This window comes from Notolepis coatsorum, assembly GCF_963971535.1.
Source record: "Notolepis coatsorum genome assembly, chromosome: 4".
NCBI classification, from domain to species: domain Eukaryota; kingdom Metazoa; phylum Chordata; class Actinopteri; order Aulopiformes; family Paralepididae; genus Notolepis; species Notolepis coatsorum.
Window position 1 is genome coordinate 141047646 of NC_140168.1, and position 27061 is coordinate 141074706.

General features: G+C 44.4%; 1 protein-coding gene across 1 annotated transcript in view; it reads right to left on the bottom strand.

Moving 5' to 3' along the window:
- Positions 1-3079: 3079 nt before the first annotated feature.
- acadvl (acyl-CoA dehydrogenase very long chain) overlaps positions 3080-27061 on the bottom strand; it is an 82291-nt gene continuing 58309 nt past the window's right edge. The window contains exons 16-20 of the mRNA XM_084311680.1: positions 17160-17232; positions 16982-17054; positions 7197-7269; positions 6328-6403; positions 3080-5353 (exon numbers count right to left, since the gene is read on the bottom strand). Coding sequence (XP_084167806.1) covers positions 5216-5353; positions 6328-6403; positions 7197-7269; positions 16982-17054; positions 17160-17232 — 433 coding nt within the window. The 3' untranslated portion in view covers positions 3080-5215. The remainder of the gene's footprint in view (positions 5354-6327; positions 6404-7196; positions 7270-16981; positions 17055-17159; positions 17233-27061) is intronic.

The following is a 27061-nucleotide window of genomic DNA, read 5'->3' on the forward strand; positions in this document are numbered from 1 at the left end:
GGCATGCAGCCCAGGCCGGCAGCACCGCGGCGTGTGCGTTCTCTTAGCCCTTTTTTCCAAGATAAACTTAAAATGATGTGTATAATGTCACTAACCAATTGCAAGCTATAACACTGAAGAAGGAATATGTAATTCCGAAACATGTTTGTTTCAGGCTGCCATTAAATTCTTGAACCCGAGAGTGCTGGTCTAGCTTCACTGCTTCTTTTTTATATAATGTCACTAACCAAAATACTCACAATGCACCAAGTAAGTGCAATCATTTGTACGATCTAAACAATTCTCTATTGGGGCGACAGTGGCTCGGGAGGTAGAGCAGTAGTCGGGTAAATCCAGAGGTTCCCGGTTAGATTCCCGCTCCTCCTGGGCAGCGTGTCGAAGTGTCCTTGAGCAAGAGTTTTTTTTTTTTTTTATCCACTTTTTCTCCCATTTTTCCATATTTTCTCCCATCCCAATTTCGTATCATCCAATTCAACCCTCCCCTGTCACGAACGCTGTTTCTTGCCTCCCACAAGCCGGCTGCAATGTGGACTAAGTCATACATAGCACAAGTCCCCTCCGGTACTTGAGGTAACAGCAGTCGCATCTTTTCACCTGTGCAGCTCGATCTCTCAGTGTCGAGGAGTAACGCGTGGGAGGCTCACGCTGCCCCCGACACTTCCTGATTCTACTGCGCAGGCGCACCAACCGACCTGTAGGAGTCGCTTGTTCACAACGTTCGATCCCCACCCTTCAGTTTTCCCTCCCCGTAATACGGCCAATGTGTATTACTGCGGACGACCAGCCAAACTGAAAAACAATGTGGAGAGCTGGATTCGAACACGCGAATCCTAGCGTCTCCACACTGGTGGCGAGTGCCTTGCCCACTACACCACCTAGCCGCCCTGCCTTGAGCAAGACAGTTAACCCCCAACTGCTCCCAACCTTGCCAACCGCCATCGGTGAGTGAATGGGTAAAATGTGAGGAACAAATTGTAAAGTGCTATACGAATGCACCATTTACCATTTATTGATTGTCATTAGTCTAGTGAGCATTGTACCGACGTCAAAAGGAAAATAACAACACCACGTCGAGAGGAAATCTTTGTTGCAGGGCACCACTTCCCTCTTGAGGATGCACCCGAGACATGTCGCCACGTGTCACCACTTCCGTACTATAAGCTCTCCATTGTGGCAATCTTTTATTATACAAATGTATTTTAATTTCAGACTTTGCATGTTTGCCATTTCCCCAGAGAGAGGACACTGACGGAGCAGACCATCCTCCCCCTGGAGACACCGGAAGAGAAAACTCTAAAAGACTGGACTAACGAGAGGACACAGGAGAGGACTCAAGAGACAGCGCTCCCATACAGCACACATCCAGTGTAGGGGCCGATCATTTCTGATCTGTGCACCTACTGAAGAGTAGGTCCCAAACAGTACACACTTGACTGAGAGATTGTGTGGCTACATGGGTAGCGCTCCGGACTCATGGTCGGAAGATCACCGGTTCGGTCAAGGCCGTTGTCGGAAAGTGTTGTCATCCAGCAGGGAGCAATCTCTGTCCTCTGGACTGGTCAGTAATCATGTCCCTGTTACAGTGATGGGGACACCGTACAGCTGCGAGTGCCGTCCTCTGGACGGGAGATTAAAGGAGCTCCCGACTGAATTAAGTCGTTAAAGAAACCCAGGGCGCCTATCACAAACAGTAGGGGTTTCCTGGAAATATTCCCAATCAGGTCTCTGACATCAAGGCCACCTAATCATCCCCTCCCCCATCCTTAATTGGCTCATATCAATCCCTGTGTCCTGAGCCTTTCAGCCTTCGTGTATTGCGATGTGTGCCTGGTGCCAGTGTATGGCAGCCATTGAGCCTGCAGTGCGTAGCCCAAGGTTGGGTGCTACACAGTGGTGGTGAAGGAGGCAATTTCCACCCTCATTACATTGTAAAGCTCTTTGAGAATCTAGAAAGCAGTCACATTCGGTCACATTTTGAATGCCTTGGATGTTCGCTGGGTGACCAACAGAGCTTCTCTGCTGAAGGCCTGGGACGAGTGAACTATGGGTCCAGGGAAACCCCCCTGGTTCCAGAGACACAGGAGGTCCACAGACAGACGTTCGGACATGGATACATGAGTCATTGACGCACAGCCAGTAGACGACAGCATCCACCTGTTGGTCCAAATGCAGTTCGGCAACACTGGAGACTGTGAATGGACACCTACTCAACTCGACTGAAAAATAGTGCAATTAAACTGGATTAACTGTTTATATATGTGGAAAAACCATTTCAAAACCTAGGCGCTTGGGGCCCGGTGAAACTGTTGCGGCCGAGCCGTCAATATATAGTCAGGACGAGTTAATTCATGTTAATGAATTACGGTCCTCAGCAGAATGTTAGTCACGGTTAATGGTGTAAGACGATGACCGCCTCTACCGTTCCATTAGGTGGACCAGGCATTTAAGGGCTGTATTAGCAACGATACTGAACTGAAACAAAGCTGAGAAAGTACCTCAATCGACCATAATTCACACAGCAGCCATTTTGCCTACATGTCACGTTCAGGTTGGGTTCCTTCCACCCCGTTCTCAACAAGGCGGGAACCACGTGGAAAGGAACCCAAACAGGAGCATGGCGTAAGAGCAAAATGGCCACCTTGTGAATCATGGTCAACCACTATGATCGAAATCCCTGGGACAAATGTGAACGTTCTCTGTGAATATGCTCGTCATCGCCAATTAAAAACAAAGGAAAGCTTGAGGTGGTGAGCCGTTTGTCGTTGGTGAACAAAAAATAACAAGGCGTCGGGATTTTGAACACATTAGGTGGCAGTTCTGCGGTTGAGCTTTTATTCCCTTAGACTTGCAGACACTCAGGCGAGGGAGATTCTCAATGGTAACCACAGGGCACACGCACACAAAGATACAGTTGATCTGTACAGGGCAGGAAGGGGTTACATACATTCCAGTAAGTTCTGGAAGGGCCTTGGTGCAGAACTGAAACTAGGTGGTTATGAAAACATGTTACAGAATTGGGAAGTGGGTCAGGAGGCATGACATTCAACACACAGATAAGACGCAGAGTCTCCCGTTCTGAGTTTCAATATTTATTTACTTCTTAAATTCGAACATGTTACAATTTTCTGGTCGAGGTACTGGCTACAGAGCAAAGAGCCCCTAGAAAGCCAGCGTTATTGTACAGGGCCCAGATGGTACTCTATTCAGGTACACAGAGAAAAGTCATTTAAAAATCCACAAAAACAATCAACGCAGGCACAGTAGCTGCCTGATGGGTAGCTGCCTTCTAACCCATCAGGCACAAGACAGGCCACGCGTATGTGTGAGACGGATGAATATGACTGCATGGATATAGGACAATGGATTCTTCTTGGACATAAATATGTTGGTCTATGTTCACAGTCACACTGCAGGCCTTAGTGCTCAATTCTAATTTATTGCAGAGATTGGTTTTGTTGTTCACCTTTTGTTAAACGTGGCCAATATCAGATTCCAGTGTGAACTGGTCATGCTACTGAACTGACCCACGTGTGCAAATGACCAATAATAGAAGATGGAACTTAAAAAATGTGACAAATGTCAATCTAGAATGACATAAAAGTCGCATGAAAGTCCCATGACTGTTCAGGTAGCATTGCAAAAGGTCAAGACCTGTATCTGATATCACATATGAAAGTGTCCCAAATCAGTATTGAAAAGATCAGATTCCATGCGATTTGTGCCGTTCACACTGATCCGAGTCACATAGGAGCCAAAGAAATCATATTTGGGCTAATTTCGTCTGCAGTGTGAATGTAGCCTAAGAAAGCAAACAAATATATCAAGTTACACATACTTCAGGTATGTACACACTTGGTTATAATACACACCGTTTAGATACACTGTTTAGGTACTAAAAACCTTAAAGTACTTAAACCTTTTTGTTTAATGACCTCCATAAACCAAGCAAGCAGAATGTTTTTTTGGGGGTGAATTACCTACAATTACACTTAATGGGGCTGGTTACTTTCGACAGAAAACTGCTGCAACTTTTTTGGTCGTTTTTTTGCGACGGTCATTATGAAAGAATGACTTAACCTGCACATTTTCAAATCCATCTCCCATGAGAGTTCTCCTTCCGCGGTCGACTCGAGTCACAGTGAAGGAACCTCATTACAGCATCTGTGCGATTGGTTTTCTAAAGGCAAACTCCTGATGACTGACGGACACAGAGTGAGACTAAATGAACACATAAAAGGCATGAAAGACATACAGAAACACCACTGCATTCAATATGATTATCCACTAAAAAAGACAACATTATGTATTGATAAAAACCATACAAAATGAAAAAACACCTGCGTTTAGTTTGCTTATGTTAAATAACCTCGTTCGACTAACTGGCCATGCGGATAGCAATAGTGCATTGAAGTTGCATCGATGTTGTTCGTATCATATCATCAACAGAGACGAAACCAATTCATTACTGCAGTGTGGACAGTGCTACAGTGGGTCAATAATAAAATAAATCAAAAGATCATCAACAAACAGTGAAACAATGATAGCACATGTAAGAATTCCACCCACACTTGATGGCACAGTCAAGATTATTTCCTATTAACAGATATTTTACAGTAGACACAAGTTTCCATTTCACAGCATGACGTACGTCTGCATCTCCGTCTGTCCCCACAAAAGTAGACCCAGCTCCCAGACCCAAAATCACAGCATAGCCCACAACGAACCACAAGGTAACGCATTAGCTAGCGGTGTTAGCAACGTACCTTAGCGAAGCTCTTACCAACATTAGCGACATACATTAGCCAAGCTAATACCATCAACACTGCAACATACAAAGCTAACGTTATGCAACGCACGCCATCAACCTTAGTACCGTACGTTAGTCAAGACACATAAATGATATTCTCATGGCAAGAACACCACAACCATGAAACTGGATGTTGAATCCTCTTATAAGTTATATGGAAGTCGGGTCATTGTTTTCATGAGTTTAATATCTTAAAAAAAACATTCAGTTATTGCAGTTTAGCTTAAAAGGCAGAGGACACACAATACAGATGGAAGTACCAGTACGGCATGGGTTGTGTGTGTTTGGAACAAAGAGATGGGATCATCAGAAGTGTACAATGACACAGAAGAGAGATCAAAGAGAAGAAAGGGATGAGAAAACAGGAGGAGAGAGAGGGGGTTAGAAAAGAAGACGGCAGCAGACGCATTAGAAGCCCAGGGGGTGAGGGGAGACCACACCTCCGGTCTCCACCACGGCAGTGGAGATGGCCCGCAGGTTCTTGAAGATCTGCCTGGATTGGCTGGAGCGCAGAGACTTGACATCCTGCATGATCCTGTCGTGGGCCTGATAGCAGGGAGAGGGGGGGGGGGGGGGGGGAGAGGTCAACGTCAAAGCTGCTGACACGAGAGTACTGCCTGAAAATTATTAATCTCCTCAACGTTATCTGTAACCAGGGTGTTTGGTACGTCTTCAAATTATTAATGAGGCGATTTGTGGGCCTAGAAGGAAAACATCTTGGGAACGCTCAATAAAAATCAGTCAAAGGACGAGTCTCGGCCGGCCCTCGAGATGAGTCACGCTGACAATTTGGCCCAAACTAAATATAGAAAATAATCACTGCCAGGAACCGCCCTCCACCAGTTCAGGAGACGCAAAGGAAGCAGATGCAGGTGTACGTTGATCTGTCTGAGGTCATACGTCTGGCTGTAGACTAGCTAAATGAATCTGAGGTCATATGTCATCATCATCATCATTTTTATTTATTCGTACATGGAATTACCACAGTCCAACAGTACATATTAATATAATTCACCAAATTCCATGGCCGAAAGGAACAGGAAGAAGAAAAATGCGTATATATACCTGCCCCTACACACATACAACACACCGATAGACTTATTGCGTAAAACCAAACAGAATGTACATACCCATTTTGCAAAAATGGAAACATCAACACAACTAAATTAAATCAACATAAATAAACCCATTTTGTGTATCCATCATAATGTCATATGTCTGGCTATAGACTAGCTAAATTAATCTGAGGTCATATGTCTGGCTGTAGACTAGCTAAATGAGTCTAGCCTACTTCCCATCAACCATAGCATAACAGTCAATGTACAGCCAAATTACTAATCGGAACAAACATTCTATTTCGGTCGAAGATTCCACCACTACTGCTATAATATGCTAACAATCCTCTGGTATTACATGCCATTCTGTAGCATTTTGATAGTTCAACACCCGGATTGGACACAAACGTGTGGAAAGAACGACTACTGTGATCAACACAAGTGCTCTCCTGAAGAAGCGCTTACCTCCATGCACCACGTCTCACACAGCATCTTCTCATGCTGGGCTGAGGGGAGACCCTGACTCAGAGAGCGAGACGCCCTGCAGGGGGACATGTGCCGAGAGGACATTACATTAAACCTTGTACATTAGGACAAAGTACAGAGAGGACATTTACTGTAGTCATTTATCTGAACGCTTTTATCCAAAAGAGACTCAAGTTCAGTTCAAGTCAGCAGGAAGGGTACAACTCTTTCAATGTTGGAACAATGTTCATCAAACAGTGTTGAAACTTGGGTGCTGCAGTGTTGGGTGCATACAGTAGTAGTGAAGACATACCAGTATAGTAGGTAGTAATATAGACAAGGGAGAATCTAATCTACTGTACAAGTACAGTACAAAGACACTATGGTAGTAAGTCATACTGGCCAGCAGCGTAACTAGTAAGAGTAGGTAAGGAATATGTACAGATATAGCATCTACAGATATGTAAAAAGGATTATATGCAGGTATGTACAGACAGATTTGGATATATATATATATATATATATACGGTAAGAATAGAAATATACATACGGTATATACAGCATTATTGTACATGCCATCCATCATAGTTATATGGGTTATAAGCAGGTGTATAAGTAGATGTATAGAAGAATTATATGAAGGTATAATCACAGCTATGGATATATGTATGCAGTAAATATATAAATTATATACAGCACTATTGTACATGCTATCATACAGAGTTATATGGGTAGACTACAGTATGAGGTGGGTAGTTGATTATTATGATTATAGCATAGTATAGTATAGCGCAGTATAGTATAGCGTAGTGTAGTATAGCATATTATAGCGTACTATAGTATAGTATAGCGTAGGTGCGATTGTGTACCTTGACAAGACAACCACCATGGCATACATGTCGATGGCAGAATCAGCGATTCTCTTCAGGACAAACTGTTCATCTGCAAGGAGGAGCAAAAGAAACAGCCTGGTGATCATTACACAGCAAGACACGTCTAGGTCCAATACTCCTGAACCAGACATGGTGATTATTAAACACGTCTAGGTCCAATACTCCTGAACCAGACATGGTGATTATTACACACGTCTAGGTCCAATACTCCTGAACCAGACATGATTATTATTAAACACGTCTAGGTCCAATACTCCTGAACCAGACATGGTGATTATTACACACGTCTAGGTCCAATACTCCTGAAATAGACATGATTATTATTAAACACGTCTAGGTCCAATACTCCTGAACCAGACATGGTGATTATTACACACGTCTAGGTCCAATACTCCTGAACCAGACATGGTGATTATTACACACGTCTAGGTCCAATACTCCTGAAATAGACATGATTATTATTAAACACGTCTAGGTCCAATACTCCTGAACCAGACATGGTGATTATTACACACGTCTAGGTCCAATACTCCTGAACCAGACATGGTGATTATTACACACGTCTAGGTCCAATACTCCTGAACCAGACATGAGTATTATTACACACGTCTGGTCCAATACTCCTGAAACAGACATGATTATTATTAAACACGTCTAGGTCCAATACTCCTGAACCAGACATGGTGATTATTACACACGTCTAGGTCCAATACTCCTGAACCAGACATGATGACAATTCATTTGTTTCAGTCAATATGTCTAGCTGTAGACTAACTAGATGAATCCGTCTGGCTATAGACTAGCTAGATCAGGGGTGGGCAATTATTTTTCCCAGGGGGCCGAATGAGCATGGTAAGAGTGTATGTTATTATTTGGCAATTAAAAGGTGAGGTTAGCTTTAAAAAATATCATTTTTAAGACCTTCTACTAACTATATCAAAAGACAACATGGATAAGGATAAGAAAAAGATTGGAAAGAAACAAGAAACAGCAATTCCAACGGCGCAGATTGAAACACGTTCAAGAAAAATAACAGGCGACGCTGCGGCAGATCCGTCGGTGACAAGCCCCGACGAGGGGAATATAGAGGAGAATACACCGGGACCAACGACTATTGGCCCCGAGAGGGAGACAATAGATGACAACATAACAGGAACGACCGTGAGAGATAAAGCAAGTGATTTTGAGAAGATAATAGCAAACAAATCCATCGGATCCCCACCCATATCATCAACTGACACAAGCAGTGCAATTACACCACCCGACTTCAACTCACTGACTATCCTGATGAAAGAACAGATGGTCGCTTTCAAATTACACATCGATACTAAATTCGAACACATCGATGCTAAATTAGAAGAAGTTAAGAAAGCGGTCGCTGTACAGTCCGAGCGAATCACGACAGTGGAGAATACGGTGACAGATATTACACGGGCAGTCAAAGAGAACGAGAACACCATCAACGTTGGTATGACAGAGGTAACAAAAGAGATAAAAAGGGTGGAAGAGGCATGCCGGAGGAAAATACAAGAAGTTAAAGATGAAGCGATGGAGAGGCTACTCGAAACCCAACGCTACTACAAGCAAAATAACATCCGCATTGTAGGACTTGATGAAGCAGTCAATTGCGCAGACGACAACTTTCCAACAGTGCTATCAGAGATTTTGGGTAACAACTTTCTAAACACAGTGCCGACAGTGGACCAAGCTTACAGAATCGGTACTCGGGATCAAAGAAGCAACGGGCCAAGAGTCATCATTGTTACTCTGCGGAAGACGGCAATAAGAGATGACATCATCAAAATTGCTCGCAACCAAAGGGGAAAGCTGAAACATGGTGAAAACCCAATATTTATCTACGAGGATCTTTGCAAAGAGGCCATTGCTCGGCGTCTCTCCTACAAGTAGGTGATGCAGAAATTGTTTAAGTCTGGCCTCAGACCAAGGCTAGTATACCCGGCGCTATTATCGATCGTGGGCAGAGACAGCCGTAGGGTAGGATTACACACGCCTAAAGAAGCCGAGGAATACTGGAATCTACATGGAGCAGAACCCCCAAGGCAGAGCGAAACACTGTCTAAAAACAGATAAGCCTTCTCATCTCTCTCTTTCTCTGTGTATATCAGTATTAGAATGACTTTATCCGGGCTCAACAAAAGTAGCAGATGATATGCATGCCGGCTACACCAAGGCATATTGTGTATAATATGATTCGTAATGCATTATATTTTCAGACCTCTGGTTTCCGTGGAGACAAGAATATATCATTGACAATAAGAACAATCTGGAATATTCTGGGCTTATCGCTCGACTGCTCTGGGTTAGGGCTGGGCGATATGGAAAAAAATCATATCGCGATAACGATATGATAATTTTATTTTATTTCTCGATATCGATAATTATCGAATTGTTATAAGTATAATTTTTTTTTTTTTTTTTTTTTTTTTTTTTAACAACAGATGTATGTTTATTTTGCAGCAATTATTTGTCATTGCCGCCATCTTTAGTGTTACACCCCTCACACTCCAGTTCTCAGGCTGCAGCTGGTTTAAAAGCTAAAGTAAACCGGCTTCTCTGCTGGCTGTGGCTCCAGAGGAGTTGAACAGTTCTGGCTCTGCTAGTTTATTTTCGATCTTTTGGCGCTTTTTTGGTGGACAAACCACCGCACATGTGCACCGTGACTCGTGACTGGAGTCTAGTTCTGCTAGCACACATAGCCTACTGTGTACAGACGGTTTCAAAATGTATTTTAAATTAGAAAGCAAACAAAATAAATGGACAAGAGAAAAAGAAATCTGAATTTGGTCAGTATTGTCATTTGGACAAGCAAAGCCATTACTTTAAGTTGCAGGCAAGAAAGACAAGTCTGTCCACTGTCTCTGGTTTTAAAACTGCCCTGTTGCAGGTAAAAAAAAAAAAAAAACGATTTTTTTATTTTTTTTTATTTCGATATTCAATATCAATTATTAAAATATATCGCGATATTTATCGTTATCGTTATATCGCCCAGCCCTACTCTGGGTCACTTAGAAATCTCCCGAAAATACTAGTAGTCATGAACCCTGGGTAGGAAGATCATTCTGGAACATAACAACAGTCTGTTAGTATTATACTAGTGTATTCTACAACCTTCTAGAATATAATGCACCATTACAACAAAGGCCTGCAACTCTAACATTAACATCCGGTGTGTATAAGCATAAGCATATGATCAATTGACTGAAGTTTAATCAGGCCTTAATAAGACTTAAAAAAATTATAATAATCAACCACACCTAAACGTATGAGCACAACAAGGTTATTCTAACAATTTAAATAATCACTCCACTGATGTAGAGATTGGCACATTGTAGCTCTAAAAGGCTCCGTTTTTCTCTTTTATCTAATTACTCAATTCTGTTCTAGTGGCTTCTCCACGTTGAGTTTTATTCGATCTCTCACTCCTTATTTTTATTTTTTTTTCTCTCTTTTATCTTACATTGTTCTTTCCCATTGTTCTTCATATTAAGGTGTTAATGTTTCTCTACAATCTTTTCCTTTTTTCTGATGTTTCCTACATAAGTTAGTAGAGGGTTCAAATGAATATATCGATGAAAGTTTATTCTTTTTTTTTCATTTTTCATAATATTTCATTACAGTAAGGGAAGGCGCAAGACCAAAAGCGACATTCTATTGTATTAGAATGAAAATGTTAGATCCTATGGCAATTAGCATAGGAAGATTAGGATTACAAAGCTCAGTTTGGGCAATCCGGTGGCCTAAGGGAGGGAGTCATACGCGGACGATGTGTTTTTGGAACACAGGCCTGTACGACTCTCTGGGTGAGGGGAAAAAAGTTTTTTTTTATTTGTATATATATATATATGTTTTTAAGCTCGGCTCTCAACGGGACCTCAATAATTGGATGTACATCTATTGTAGCTTCGCACTCCAGAAGCATTACCAAAAACTACACAAAAACATGCATGGATTATGGCTAGTTTGAATATAATGATATGGAACACTGGTGGGATAAACAAACACAAACGCAAAAGCGTGCTCACACTGATGAAAAAAGAACATGTGGACGTGGCTCTACTAAGCGAAACGCACATTTTAGAGGAAGACATAGATACGTTAGCGGATAACACATACCATAATATTAGTCACTCTTCTTTTGGTACGAGAACTCGAGGTGTAGCCATAGTCGTCAGACGTAAGTTAAATATTGAATTAAAGGGGGTATGGTCGGATGCGGATGGGCGTATAACTATAGCTAGGATTGTACACAATAACAGGAAAATAGCGTTGGCAGCGGTATATGCCCCAAATTTGTACGAAGAGGGTTTCTTCACTACACTAACCGATGAAATGTTAAACCATCCCGATTACTCATTTATAATAGGTGCAGATTTTAATGCCATTTGGAATCCAAGGATGGACAAATCTTACCTCGCCTTTTCCAGCGAACAAAAAAAATCATCTAAAGCATTAAAGGATTGGTCAAAGATTACAGGTGTAAATGATTTATGGCGTTCACTTAATCCCACGACCCGAAAGTACTCTTGTCGATCGGCGAGACATAACACATTATCCAGAATTGATTATGTCTTTGCATCCCGAGACTATTTGATAAATATGAAGTGGAAATGATACCCAATGCACTATCAGATCACTGTTATTTATTCCTAAAAGCAACATTTGGTATACTATCTTCCCGGGCCCCAAGATGGCGTTTTAATTCGATGCTGCTTAATAACAAGGAATTCATTACACAACTCAAAGAAGCTCTCAGTATTCCTACGGGAGAATGCAAACTCGGTGCAAGACCCCAGAATAATATGGATGTCGGTAAAGGGTATGATCAAGGATTTCACTGATAGATTTTCCTCCATAATGCGCAAGAATCAATGCACAAAACTGTCTGAACTGGAAACGCTTTACTCAACGTTATTTAATTCTTTAAAATACAACAACTCAACTAGACTAGAAAATCAAGTTAACGTACTAAAAACAGAGATCAATGCCATATACAGACAACAATCGGAAATGCAAATACGCAGCACAAGACAACAGCAGTACTCCCAAGGTTCTAAACCTAGTCACCTATTAGCCATGCGATTAAGAATTAATGCAAAATTTGCAGATATAACTGCCATTAGAAAACAACAAGTACTTGAAACAGACCCCAAAATAATAAACGATACATTCAAAGAATTCTACTCCGACTTATATAAATCAGAAACGACCTTTGATCAAAACAAAATGGACACATATCTTAATCAAATTATTCTCCCTAAACTTTCGGAGGATGACGCTAAACAGTTAGAAACACCGATCACACTAGAGGAACTCAAGAAGGCCATATCCGAAATGAAAAATGGTAAGGCTCCTGGAAGAGACGGTATCCCATCAGAAATGTACCTCTCTTGTTGGGACATAATTGGACCCTTATTACTAAATATGATCTTATACTCCGTCAAGGAGGGGAGCTTCCATAAACACGACAATATTGCACTCATTTCAGTCCTTCTCAAAAAAGACAAAGACCCCACTGAGTGCGGTAGTTACAGACCCTTAAGCCTCCTCGGAACCAGTGGTGCAGTGGCAAATTGACAGTAGGTCAAACGCTCCGCGCGCGCGCGCGCATGCACAGTTTTTTTTGGCACAGATATTTTTTTTTTGCCTTGAAATAGAGAAGCTGAAAAAGGTAGCAGCGTATGAAACTTTTGTATCACAAACAGTACTGTATTTGCAAATCTGGTATATGTCATAAATGTAGCAGTACTGTCTATCTGTATGTCGTGTATGTCATATATGTTATGATGAATTGAAAATGGGGGACCCTGATGTAAACAAGACGAAAGTCTTTCTCTGGTCTGCATCCCCTTAACAATTGTATGTATTTAGCTGTACTGTACCCATTCTGCAATCTGTTAATAAAGTTTTCAATCAATCAATCAATCAATCCCGCAGTGCAATACTCCAATTCAGCCATTGGGTGGGACGGTCATGTGACCCAAATCAGCCAATGGAAGAGAGGGTCCTTAAAGTGTGGGTCCTTAAAGTGTTGCGGTCCTGAGAGTGTTGGTGCTCTCGTCCTGCAGCTGGATACTATTGCCTCACAGCGCGGCCGTCAGCGCGCGGCCCAGAGAGCGCCGCTGGCTCTGCGGCTCTGCAGCTGCATGCTTCTCCGGGAGTCCGGTTGGATAATGCCATGTAAAAAGTCGCATGCCTGACATATCGGCATGTAACTCGAGAACCGAGGCACGGATTTTGGCGATCCAGATGGCATTCGAACGGCAACGAATAGCGCTTTATTCGGTAATTTATATGTTCGGCGAAAAATGCAGCCCCGAGCCTTCAGATGCTCGCAAAGGGCCGTGAAACTGAAACTAAAAAACAGTGAAACCCCGGACATTTCGATGAATTAATAAACCCCCCCCCGGACGCCCCGGACAGGGCGTGAAAAGAGGACATGTCCGGGCAAAAGAGGACGTTTGGTCAGCCTACTCTACCTGTGCTTTTGTTATGTAAAAACGGTGGCCGCGGGCCGAGCCGGTACTTAGTTACAACGAATGGGAACAGCGGATTTTTGTGTGCGTGACTGCGCGTACACGCGGGAACATATCCGTGCGCGATTGCGCGTACTTCAGCCTCAGTGACCGAGGTAAAACGCTGTTATACCGCGTTATACCAGCACTGCACCACTGCTCGGAACCGATGTCAAACTGTACTCTAAGGTATTAGCCATCAGATTACAAAAGCATATGACGTCTTTAGTTCATCCGGACCAAACGGGCTTCATAAGAGGTCGCCTGATCACTGATAACATAAGACGAATACTGCACGTACTAGATGCAGACAAAGAAGACACCATACCTAAGGCGATGCTGTCCCTGGATGCTATGAAAGCCTTTGACAGGCTGGAATGGTCGTATCTATGGGCAGTATTAGAAAGGATGGGGTTAGGAAAAGGATTCATTGATATGATTAAAGTATTATACAAAGACCCATCGGCCATGATTACAACAGGTACATTCATCTCCAAAATCTTTCCGGTATCACGCTCAGCCAGACAGGGTTGCCCTCTTAGTCCCGGACTATTCGATCTATCATTAGAGCCTTTAGCACAATATATAAGACAATCCCAATCCATAGAACCAATCGTAATCAAGGGCACACAACATAAAATTAGTTTATATGCGGACGACGTAATATTGTTCATGCAAAGCCCCAACACCACATTGCCTCATCTACTCAAGTTGATTGAGAACTTTGGTGATTTATCGGGATTTAAAATAAATTGGCCGAAGTCGGCTTTCCTTCCACTTAACACCCATGCAAAAAAAGATACAACCCTCCCAGGTGAGATACCTATGGTAAAACATTTTAGATGCTTGGGTGTGGAAATATTTCCCACCATAAGACAAACGGTGAAGCACAATTACACAAAAATACAGAACAAAATCAAAGACGACCTGGACAGGTGGGCAAAACTTAAAAACTCAGTACAGGCAAGGGTATCAATAGTTAAGATGGATGTACTACCTAGAATCAACTTCATTAGTTCAATGCTACCGTTACCCCCTCCAGAGGGTTACTGGAAAAGATTACACTCCTCCACATACAAATTTATTTGGAATAACAAACCACCTCGCATAAAAAGATCCACCGCACAGAGAAATAAAGCAGACTGTGGCATGGCAGTTCCAGATTTTTTCCAATATTTTAAGGCATACACATTAAGACCATTGACAATATGGTTTGATCCCCAGGCATTGGTATCCTGGAGAAAATTGGAAGAAAACATAGTAGCCCCACATAGACTGAAGGACATAGCACACACTAAACTACCAATCAAGCACTGTGAGCGGAAATTTGGCCCCATAATTACCCATGCAATCCGGATATGGCGTGAAACACAAAAAAAATATCCTAACCCACAAAAATGGCATAATCACACTCCCTTATTCAATAACAATGCACTCTTAATTGAAAAACGTCCTATAAGATTCCCTATATGGGAAGAGCAAGGCATACACTCATTAGGGGATATTTTTAACAACCAGGGTTTTTGTAGTTATGGAGAAATATGCACAAAGTTTAACCTCACCGGGTCCACATGGCTTTTTTACATACAGTTACAGCTATGTTTGAAGTCTCACGGTGTTCCATTAGACATACCAGTTGAACACCACAGATACCACAAATTCTTCTATGAAAGAGAGACATCGAGAGGTTTTGTATCAGGTTTTTATTATCAATTACTAACGTCCTCGTATGAAACCCTCCAACTAGACTCTGTCTGGAGGAGGGATATACCAGACCTGGAAAGTGACTTTGATTGGCAAGGAGCATGGGCAAATGTCCGTCTTACATCAAGGAACCCGGACCATCAACAAATCAATCTTAACTATATTCACAGGACATACTTGACTCCTATAAGACTGAACAGAATGGGTCTTAAACAAGACTCAAAATGCTCCCAATGTACAAATGGAGACGAAGGGACATTTATGCACATGTATTGGGACTGCCCACCAGTTATGGCATTCTGGAAAGATGTGACCCATCAATTATCAAAACTCGTATCTTGGAATATACCAGTACACCCCTCTGTATTACTATTGAATGATGTTTTTGAGTTTGCAGTAAATCCACAGCTAAAGAGATTGGTTTTATCGGGTATCACAGTAGCTAAAAAACTGATTGCATCACGCTGGTTTCAACCGGAAAAAATTTGCCGGAAGGTTTGGTTTCTTACATATCTCGATGTGATTTATCAAGAAATATCTACAGCAAGAATTCTGGGTCTCAATGAATCCAAAATGTCAATGTGGTTAGAAGTGGTGGAGAGAATAAAAGCTAGCTTATAATGGTAGTATCTGGTTAGGAGTGAGGGATAATGGAGGTACTATCCAAGGAGGGGTCCGGGAGGGGGGGGGGTTCGAGCTGGAGCATATGTGTGTAGGGTTTTAGATAATAGGTATTAGGGGTATATCCTGTATAAGGCATTGGTATAATTGGTAATTTCGTTGGATATACACTGTATACGGTAAAATATTATTATAAACTTTTTTTTGTTTTCTGTTTCTGTACTTTCATGTCATTTTAGCCACCTTAATTGTTAGTTTCATTATGCATTGTGTGTTGAGTACTGACTTTTAATAATTTTTGTTTTGCAATAATAAAAAAAAAAATAAACGATTGATCAAAATCAAAAAAAAAAAAAAAATCATCATTTATTCAAATATAATTTATTTCCAAAATGATAAACAAAATGAGACGGCCCAGGTACCGTTCACATTTGAACCGATATGGTACCGGTACCTGTGAATCGATACCGGTACCCAACGATACCTTTTTTTCTGTACTTTAGTCTCTAAAAATGTAATCTACCTACCTCAGTTGTGAAAAAAAAATCCAAACATCAAATAACCACACTTTCGACCGTTTTTGGCTTGCCCCGACTGCTTTGTTGTTGAATCAAGTCAAATCCTAGGTAAGCGTATATTGTGCGTGTGAACGTTGACATGAAAAGAAAAAAAGTTTAAAAAATTATATATAAAAAAAAAAAATATTATCATCATGTAATCTTTCGCGGGCCGGTCAGAATCATCCCGCGGGCCGTATCCGGCCTGCGGGCCGTACAATGCCCAGGTCTGAGCTAGATGAATCTGTCTGGCACAATTAATCTGTGAGGTCATATGTCTGGCTATAAACTAGCTAAATTAATGTGTTTCAGTTCATATGTCTGACACCACACACAAAACACTCACCAATGATCTTCTTGCCATGTTTGATGAGCAGATCTTCAACGATGGCTCCAAACTGGTCGATGGCCTTCACCGCCTGAGAGCAGGAGACAATACAAGTGTAAGGAACTGAGGAAGCCCTGGGCTCCGACGCCTGGACAGATCAAAGAATCACACGCATACAATAAGAAACCACACGCACCAGTTCTCCGCTCTGTGCCAGTTCTGGGTGTACAGCCCCCTGCAGTGTCAGACCTGAGCCCAGACCTGCCTTCCTAGAATGAGAGGAAAAGAGCAAAATATCATTAGACAGGGTTCCCACAGACATTGCAAAATGAAATTCAAGCACTATTTTTCATTTTCAAGGATGTCACCCGAAGGATACAATTCACTTTTAAATGCTGTTTTTTAAAGGGGAGGTGAAGCAGTGAGCAATGTGATCCTAGTTTGTTTGTTGTGTACCTTGTGTAAGACAGGGTCCTATAATAAAATGTGAAATCTAGCTTATTTGTCTGAAAAATCAAATATAATATCCCTGTTTTCAACATGGGCGCCGCCATTTTGTTGCTGACGTCATGGGGCTGGTTGGGTCTGGCTCCTAGTATACACTGTTGGTTAGATGCCTATGGATTGTCGGGTCAGTCTGTAAATAAAATGTTGCCTACCAAACATCGGGACCGCGGTGGTGCTTTTGTATTGCTCCCGGCTGTTCGAACGAATTTTACCGCATGAAAGAGAGAGGAACGGTGGTTCATTTCCACAAATTACCAGTGAAAAAAAACACTTTTATTGGCGCGTTGGCTGGCTGCACTGAAGCGGCGCGATCCACCTGTTGGACAGTGGACGAAGACCTGCGGGCAACATTTCATTGCCTCTGATTATGTTGTTGAGGGGGGCTTTGAAGAGGATGGGAGGTTTGTCCAGAAGACCACTAATAAGCCTGATGCTGTTCCCTCGGTCTTCGACTTCAGTGGCTATAGTGCAGGAGAGATGGACAGACCAGCCCCAGCGTCAGCCCTGCGCCGGAGACCGTGCTCAAAGACGCGCTTCTACCGCAAGAGAGCGAGACGTATAATCAGGGTGTTGGATCAGTGTTTCGCATATAATCTTTGCAGACTGTCTATATTTAGACTAGCCACATGTAGTGATATGCAGTAGGTACGATAACGTTAGCTTTCTGTATCATAACGCTAGTCATAAATGTCATTATGAATTGAAAATGGGGGACCCTGATGTAAACAATACGAAAGTCTAGTCTCACCTGATACCTTGCTCTGTATCAGAACGTTAGTCATAAATGTGATGACTCTATATACATGTGATGTGAATGGGCCGGGTAATGAATGATAGGTTTTAATTAATAGATCCCGTGTCCTCTGTATAATTGTTTAGCATAGGTACCTTTATGAAATAAAGTTGTTATTCCTTGTACCCCGGTGCAGTTGGTTATTTCAGGGCATTTGGACAAATAGCAGTTTCCCTGCTACATACGTATTTATTACAGTACAGAAGTTGTGATGACTATATACAGTACAGAAGCTACAGAAGTTGTGATGACTACAGTAGTTAGAAGCTGTGATGACTATATACAGTACAGAAGCTGTGATGACTATATATACAGTACAGAAGTTGTGATGACTATATATACAGTACAGAAGCTGTGATGACTATATACAGTACAGAAGCTGTGATGACTCTATATACAGTACAGAAGTTGTGATGACTATATACAGTACAGAAGCTGTGATGACTATATACAGTACAGAAGTTGTATATATCTGAAATAGACAAAAAACACTATCAAAAATAGGGCTTTACCCACACGTGTTTGACTTCGGTCAAACCAGTCTGGATTCATGTTGTAGTCTGAAGAAATGCCAGGAAATGCTGAGAGAATTGTTGAATATATATAGAACACAAATGTTCTAGAATGTTTGATTATGACATCATACAACATCACAAATGTTCTAGAATGTTTGATTATGACATCATACGGCCATCATCTTCAGGCATGTTATTTTCTCCATCGTCGTCCAGCTCAACAGGAGGAGCACGTCTCACTGGTGTCGCTCTAATAGGCTCAAATGCATATGCAATTGGGTTTCTATGAACCTGTCTGTCTGTCCACCTCGTCGAGATCCATTGCAAACTACAGCCTCTGGAGGTCAGTGTGCTACTGCGTGCAAGTCTCCTCAGGTGGTCAGTAGGATGCAGTGAGCTGCAGTGTTGCATGCAGCCAACCAGCCCCATGACGTCAGCAACAAAATGGCCGCGCCCATAATGATAAATGCCTCAGAAATGCACATAACAAATCGTTTTTTCTTAGAAACTGCTTATTTCTATAACGTGATTTCTTCTGTGGCTTATCTAAATACTAATGTGATGCTATGAATATGTATTTATCGCTATGCTTCATCTCCACTTTAAGCATCTTCTTGGCCTGCTTGCCAGCTAGAGCATCACACGCGAAGAAATGAGGAAAAGCAGTTGGAGCGTGCGAGACAGCGACTCGTCAGATTTTATTAAAACGGAACCAAAAAAACGATTTCTTGATTCAGAACAATTTGATCATGGATGAACAAAACATTTAATGCGAATGGTTGATTTGAATGTCAATGACTTTTTAAGCACCTTGTTAAAAAAAATTGTGATGTAAATATAGGCATTACGTCCTGGTGCTGTGATGTAAATATAGGCATTACGTCTCGGTGTTGTGATGTAAATATAGGCATTACGTCCCGGTGTTGTGATGTAAATATAGGCATTACGTCCTGGTGCTGTGATGTAAATATAGGCATTACATCTCGGTGTTGTGATGTAAATATAGGCATAACGTTCCGGTGCTGTGATGTAAATATAGGCATTACGTCCCGGTGTTGTGATGTAAATATAGGCATTACGTCCCGGTGTTGTGATGTAAATATAGGCATTACGTCCTGGTGTTGTGATGTAAATATAGGCATTACGTCCCGGTGCTGTGATGTAAATATAGGCATTACGTCCTGGTGCTGTGATGTAAATATAGGCATTACGTCCTGGTGCTGTGATGTAAATATAGGCATTACGTCTCTGTGTTGTGATGTAAATATAGGCATTACGTCCTGGTGTTGTGATGTAAATATAGGCATTACGTCCTGGTGCTGTGATGTAAATATAGGCATTACGTCCTGGTGTTGTGATGTAAATATAGGCATTACGTCCCAGTGTTGTGATGTAAATATAGGCATTACGTCTTGGTGTTGTGATGTAAATATAGGCATTACGTTCTGGTGCTGTGATGTAAATATAGGCATTACATCCCGGTGCTGTGATGTAAATAGGCATTACGTCTTGGTGTTGTGATGTAAATATAGGCATTACGTCCCGGTGTTGTGATGTAAATATAGGCATTACGTCCCGGTGCTGTGATGTAAATATAGGCATTACGTCCCAGTGTTGTGATGTAAATATAGGCATTACGTCTTGGTGTTGTGATGTAAATATAGGCATTACGTCTCGGTGTTGTGATGTAAATATAGGCATTACGTCCCGGTGCTGTGATGTAAATATAGGCATTACGTCCCAGTGTTGTGATGTAAATATAGGCATTACGTCTTGGTGTTGTGATGTAAATATAGGCATTACGTCTTGGTGTTGTGATGTAAATATAGGCATTACGTCCCGGTGTTGTGATGTAAATATAGGCATTACGTCCTGGTGCTGTGATGTAAATATAGGCATTACGTCCTGGTGTTGTGATGTAAATATAGGCATGACGTCCTGGTGCTGTGATGTAAATATAGGCATTACGTCCTGGTGTCGTGATGTAAATATAGGCATTACGTCCCAGTGTTGTGATGTAAATATAGGCATTACGTCTTGGTGTTGTGATTTAAATATAGGCATTACGTCCCGGTGTTGTGATGTAAATATAGGCATTACGTCCTGGTGCTGTGATGTAAATATAGGCATTACGTCCCGGTGTTGTGATGTAAATATAGGCATTACGTCTTGGTGTTGTGATGTAAATATAGGCATTACGTCCTGGTGTTGTGATGTAAATATAGGTGTTGTGAAGGGCCAGATTAAACCGAATATATATATTTATTATATATATATATTTAATTGTATTTGTATATTCTCTAATATTCCTTGTATATTCCTTGTACAATATGCATTGAATATCCATTCTAGCCTACTGAACATCCCATAATAGTCTCCATTCTACTATTGGTCGAGACCTTGGTGCCAGGCTGCCATACCCCCCAGACCCAGTTCAAACGTACCGCTCAACATGTACGAACAAGTCCTAGTTCCGCGTAGGAATCTGGCTACCGCACCACTAATGGGACTATTTGTTCATAGTGCGTATATATACTGCGCTACTAAAGTAAGACTTCCTTTTCAGTCCAGTTTCTTACCCTCCAATAGAGTGACAGACGTAAAGCCTCCCCGCGACGCCACGTGTGGGAGTAAGGCCAAGTTCGGCCTACCATCGGTATTGAGACATCGTGTATATTAATATTTGAATAGTCATATTTGGCACTATATCGTCGAGTTGGACGTAGTCTATTAAGCTAATAATAGTCTGTTAATATATAGTGCTTCGTGCGGTGAGAATACTACCGTAGTCAGCACCCCATCGTTTCGGGCAGAAAACTGGCTGCTTATCCAGGATGATCGACCCCATGTGAGATTGCACCCGAGGAGCCCTAGAGCCGACGAGCGAGTGGACCTGTATACCGGATTATTCTACCGACGACAGCCCGCCTTCCCAGGCACGGATTATGCTTTGTATACGTTGATTATTCCATGGATAAAGACCCCCGACACTGCCGTGTGTTGGAACCCCCCCCCCCCCCTGGAGAGGACGCAAGGTGAGGAGACGCTCTGCAAGACGAGGTCGCTTCACGTCTCTCCTCCGTGGACCGGAGGACGCCGGCCCACAAAGAGTCCATCTGCTTTCATCTGCGGTCCAAGGATCGCCGGCGCATTGAACGGCACTACAGTGGGTTCACCTGGGATACCCTTGGCCGGATGAGGCAGCCGGACTCTACCCCCCCCCCCCTTCCTACTCCTGTCGGCTTACAAGCGACCGGATTAACCCCCCCTAGTGTATCCAGTCTATAATCATTAAAGTATCATTGCTGTTCTTCCTTAACTATTCCAGGTCGTATATGTACCACCTGCGCCTTCAGAGATTGGACATTCTCTATTGATATACCGACGAATACTCTTGCCATAAAAGTGCATACTAATTCCCATTCATAAATGTGATTGATTTGATTAAGTGCTTGCTCTACACACCATCGCTGTGTAGAAATAAAGACCTATTTCTAATTCGTACATTTGTGTTGGATCCGTTTCATCTACGTGACAGTGTTCATCATAATATATTTATGCCGAGTACTGGGTGGCCGAATATTAAGTACAAAGGTAGTGGTAGTAAGTATCATATCTAGTAATACAGTCAGGGAATTGTACCCCTCAGTTACAATTGGTCCTTCGAGCCGGATGGTAATCAGTGTAATATTAATATAGTGTTATTAATATTGAAATGGCCTATGATGAACACTCCACGAAACGATCCTCCTAACCAACGCCCGCAGCGCGAACGACGGCTCCCTCAGTACTTAGAGGCTTACGCTGTCAGTCAACAACCTAGTCTTCTACTAACAGTAAACGCGGTAAAACTAGAAAGTAAAAGTATGTCTAACCCCAACGCCCAGACTACCCCGACCATAGAGGCCCCTACGGGTTCTAATGTAACTGACCAAGTTCACGGTGGGGACCAGTGGGAACCAGACATGACTTCACACCCCGCCAGTACTGAAGAAGTAGTCCCCGATGAGTCCCGGGAGGAATACAACGCTACCGAGAGAGAACTCGGCACGGAAGAAGACGGGGAGAGCACCGTGGAGATAGAGCTCCAAGGCTCCGCAAGGAGTACCCCGAGGGAAGGCTCCCCTATACAACCGCCTTCTCCCAGCGAGGCAGAGAGGACCCTACAGCAGGCCTTCCTCATCAGCCTGAACGCCGCTGCTGAACGCGACCGACTGCAGATCCAGCAGCGGAGCGAAGAAGAGCATATACGTCTAGAAATAAGACGCATTCAGAGGGAAGAGAATGTGGCCCGAGACCGAGCAGACAGCCAGCGAGCAGCTGCTGGTGCTCTACGGGACGCAGAGCGCGACAGACAGCAAGCGCAACTAATAGAACAGCTGATCAGACGGACAACACCCTCTCCCTCCGCCAGAGGCTCCAGGAACTCGTCTAGACACACCTCCAGGGCGGCATCCCCTAGCCGAGTAAACAACCCTGAACTTGACCAACAGACGAGGTCTATACCCCCCACAGACCACCTCCCCCCACCGGTCCAAGCGAGACCTAGCAACCGGGAAGGAGCAGCATATCCTGTGGATAGGCTAAACCAGAGACTACAAGCACTGGATGACCTAACTGAAGACGAAGAGGAAGAGGAGGAGAACCACGCCCGACGACAGCACAGTACTCTACCGGACCAGGAGGTCCGGTACAGCCCAGGCTATACTCCCGCGGAGCTGCGCTACAGACCCCCGACTCTATACACGGTGAGCACGACGCACGACCCGCACCGAGGAACAGTCCCTGCACAAGCGGGCCATGGTACACTGCCGGTACCAGCCCATACCAAGGAGCGGGAGGAGATTCGCCTAGGAGGTCTCTCCCCCAACGCTCGCCGATGTATCCACAGTCAGCGTCATACATTGGCACGCCTATGGTACCCGACTTCACCCAAGAGAACCGGGCCCAGTATACAGAACTCCGCATGTGTCTGGAGACCATGTTGGTGGATGTATTGGATGAACGCCATAAATACGCCATCCTACTGAAGCACTTAAAGGTACCCCGCGCACATAATATAGCGCTCGCCTACGCGACTTCCACCACCCCATACACAGCAGCGCTGGTAGCATTGGACCAGAGGTATGGGCGCATATGGGATTACGTGATCCAGGAGATCCGACACATCGACCGCTTACCCCCAGCAATAGACAATCGAGCACTGGACGACCTGTCCATCAGAGTGCAGTCCCTGGTAGGGATGTTGGGAGCGCAGAGAGAGAAGGGGAGGCATGAACTTTACGCCAACTCAAATGTGGAAAGGATCTTGGAGAAGCTGCCGCCCGCTCGACAGGAGCGTTTTAGGCGGCAGAGAGACCACCGAGACCCGAATGGCCCCGAACCGAACCTCCTCGATCTAGCAGACTTCCTGGCGAGAGAAGTCAGCAGCCTACGGCTAGATACATTCGGACGGAGCACCCCTGGCTCCAGAGAAGGAACCAGACGACTAAATGATGGAAGAAGATCGGTGACTGTGATGCACCAATCGGAGTCAGTACCGAGCAGCAGGAGCCACAGTACCCCCTCCAGAACGGAGAAGTGGAAGATAGTGTGCCCCTACTGTGAGAAAGAACACTGGCTAGCGCAATGTGACTCCTTCCCCAAGCTGAACGCGGAGGAAGCAAGTCAATGGATAAAGTCCAACAAGCGCTGTTTTCGCTGTGCGCGCTCACACATGGCAGCCGAATGCCGCTTAAAGAAAAGGTGCACCAAGTGCGATGGAGCCCATCTGGACATACTTCACGACAGTAACAGACGGCGCCCTTCACCCGCACCATCCAGCAGCAAAGCGAGCGTCATGTACATCGATCCCGCCAGCAGCAGTGGAGCCCGAGTACTCCTAAAAGTAGTGCGTGTGACACTAAGCTACCAGAATAAAGTCCTGGACACTTACGCCGTCCTCGATGACGGGTCAGAGAAGACCCTTCTGCTCGCCTCCGCTGCGGCCCAGCTAGGGCTGCGGGGAAGCGAAACCCAAATGACAATTCGGACAATAAGACGAGATTTGAAGACGATAAAGGGCGAGAATGTCTCATTCTCTATCGCAGCAAGCGGCCAGCCTGAGCGACGGTACCAGATTACAGACGCTTTCACCAGCCAAGAAATAGGACTGTCGCGGTACACATACCCCGTCGCCAAGCTGATGGAGAAATATGTACATCTGCGCCGGTTACCGATCCCGCTCATAGACAATGCTATGCCGACCCTGTTGATAGGCTCCGACCATGCAGACCTCATTGTCCCGATAGACCGGGTTCATACCGGACCCCGAGGCTGTCCTGCAGCAGTCGAGACCCGTTTGGGATGGACTCTCCAAGGCCCGCTCGCCAAATCTCTCAACCGAAGTACAGCCACTAGATGTCTCCACTCCCGAGTCACGGAGGGAGAAACCGCACTCCTGCAACACGTAGAGCGGCTATGGACCTTGGAACAAATGCCCTTTAAGAACGGAAGGAAAGACATTCGCTCTAAAGATGACATTTACGCCATTCACCTCCTCGAGACAGGGACCAAGAGAGTCCCGGTCAACGGCGTGTTGAGATACGCCACGCCACTCCTGCGGCGAGAAGGAATGCCTACTTTCCACGCCAAGACAGACGCCACAGAACGGTACCTGCTGAACACGGAGCGGCGCTTAGCCAAGAACCCCGCCCAAGAGAGTGTATACCGCGCTGAGATTGAGAAGCTCATCACAGCGGGACACGTCACAAAGATGGACATTAAAGAGGCTGACCAGACCACTGAATCGTGGTACGTGCCTCACCACAAGGTCCATCACAACGGTAAAGACCGCATAGTATTTAACTGCAGCTACCAGATCGGATCCCAAAATCTGAATAAAGAGTTACTGCCCGGTCCCACACTCGGCCCCTCCCTACTCGGCGTTCTACTCCGCTTCCGCCAGGAAAAGGTGGCCATCAGCGGGGACATTAAAGGAATGTTCCTGCAGGTGAGATTAGTAGAGGAGGACAAGCCCCTGTTACGGTTCCTATGGAGAGAGAAGCCAGGAGATGAGCACCCAGCCATCTACCAATGGGAAGTCCTCCCCTTCGGAACGACGTGCAGCCCCTGCTGTGCTACATTTGCACTACAGAAACATGTAGCAGAGGACCCAGCAGCGGACGAAGAGGTCCGACACAGCGTAAAGAACAGCTTCTACGTAGACAACTGTCTACAAAGCCTTTCAACCCAGGAAGAAGCCGAGGCTCTCCTGATTAAACTCCGCGCCTCATTGATCAAAGGCGGCTTTGATCTCAGGCAGTGGGCCAGCAGCGATCCGCAAGTACTGCGCAGCCTCTCCTCCGAGGACAAGGCAGCCAGCAGCGAGACCTGGATGGCTACAATCCCGGGAGAAGCCCAGGAGATGACCCTGGGATTGGTGTGGCGATTCAAAACAGATTCGCTTCACTACAGACACAAGCCCCTGACTACGGAGCGGGGAAGGCCGGCGGCGGCGCCGACCACCAGACGGAGTGTGTACACAACACTCGCCCGACAATATGACCCGCTAGGATGTATTCTACCGTACACCACCAGGGCAAAAATGATTGTACGAGCATTGTGGGACAAGGACCAGGGCTGGGACGACCCCATTCCCGCACACCTTGCATCCACCTGGAGAGAGTGGGAGATGGAGCTCCACTCACTCCCAGGCGTTAATATGCGCCGAAGCTACTTCCCACCCACGGTGAGGCCAGAGACATGTAAAATGGACTTACACGTCTTCAGTGACGCCTCAGAGGTCGCATACGGATCAGTAGCCTACTTGCGGGCCCAAGAAAGGGGGGGAGAGATCTACACAGCATTTGTCCTCGCCCGCTCGAGAATAGCCCCACGCAAGCAACAATCTATCCCACGTCTAGAGCTCTGCGCAGCCCTAGCCGGAGCGCACCTAGCCACGCTCATCCAACGTGAGCTCACCATACCGGTGTCTAGAACAATCCTGTGGTCAGATTCCACGACAGTACTCGCCTGGATCCAATCGGACTCATGCAAGTACAAAGTTTTCGTGGGAGTCAGAGTCACCGAGATTCAAGACTTAACCGAAGAGTTAACCGGAGAAACAGAGTGGCGCTACGTTGATACAAAACAGAACCCAGCTGACGTCATCACCCGGGGGATGCCCCTGGATGACCTCACCCGTCGCAATGTCTACAGTGACGGCCCAGCATTCCTAAAGCTCCCGGAAGGAGAGTGGCCCACGCCTATCCCGAGGGAAGCCAGTCAGGAGGAGGCTGAGAA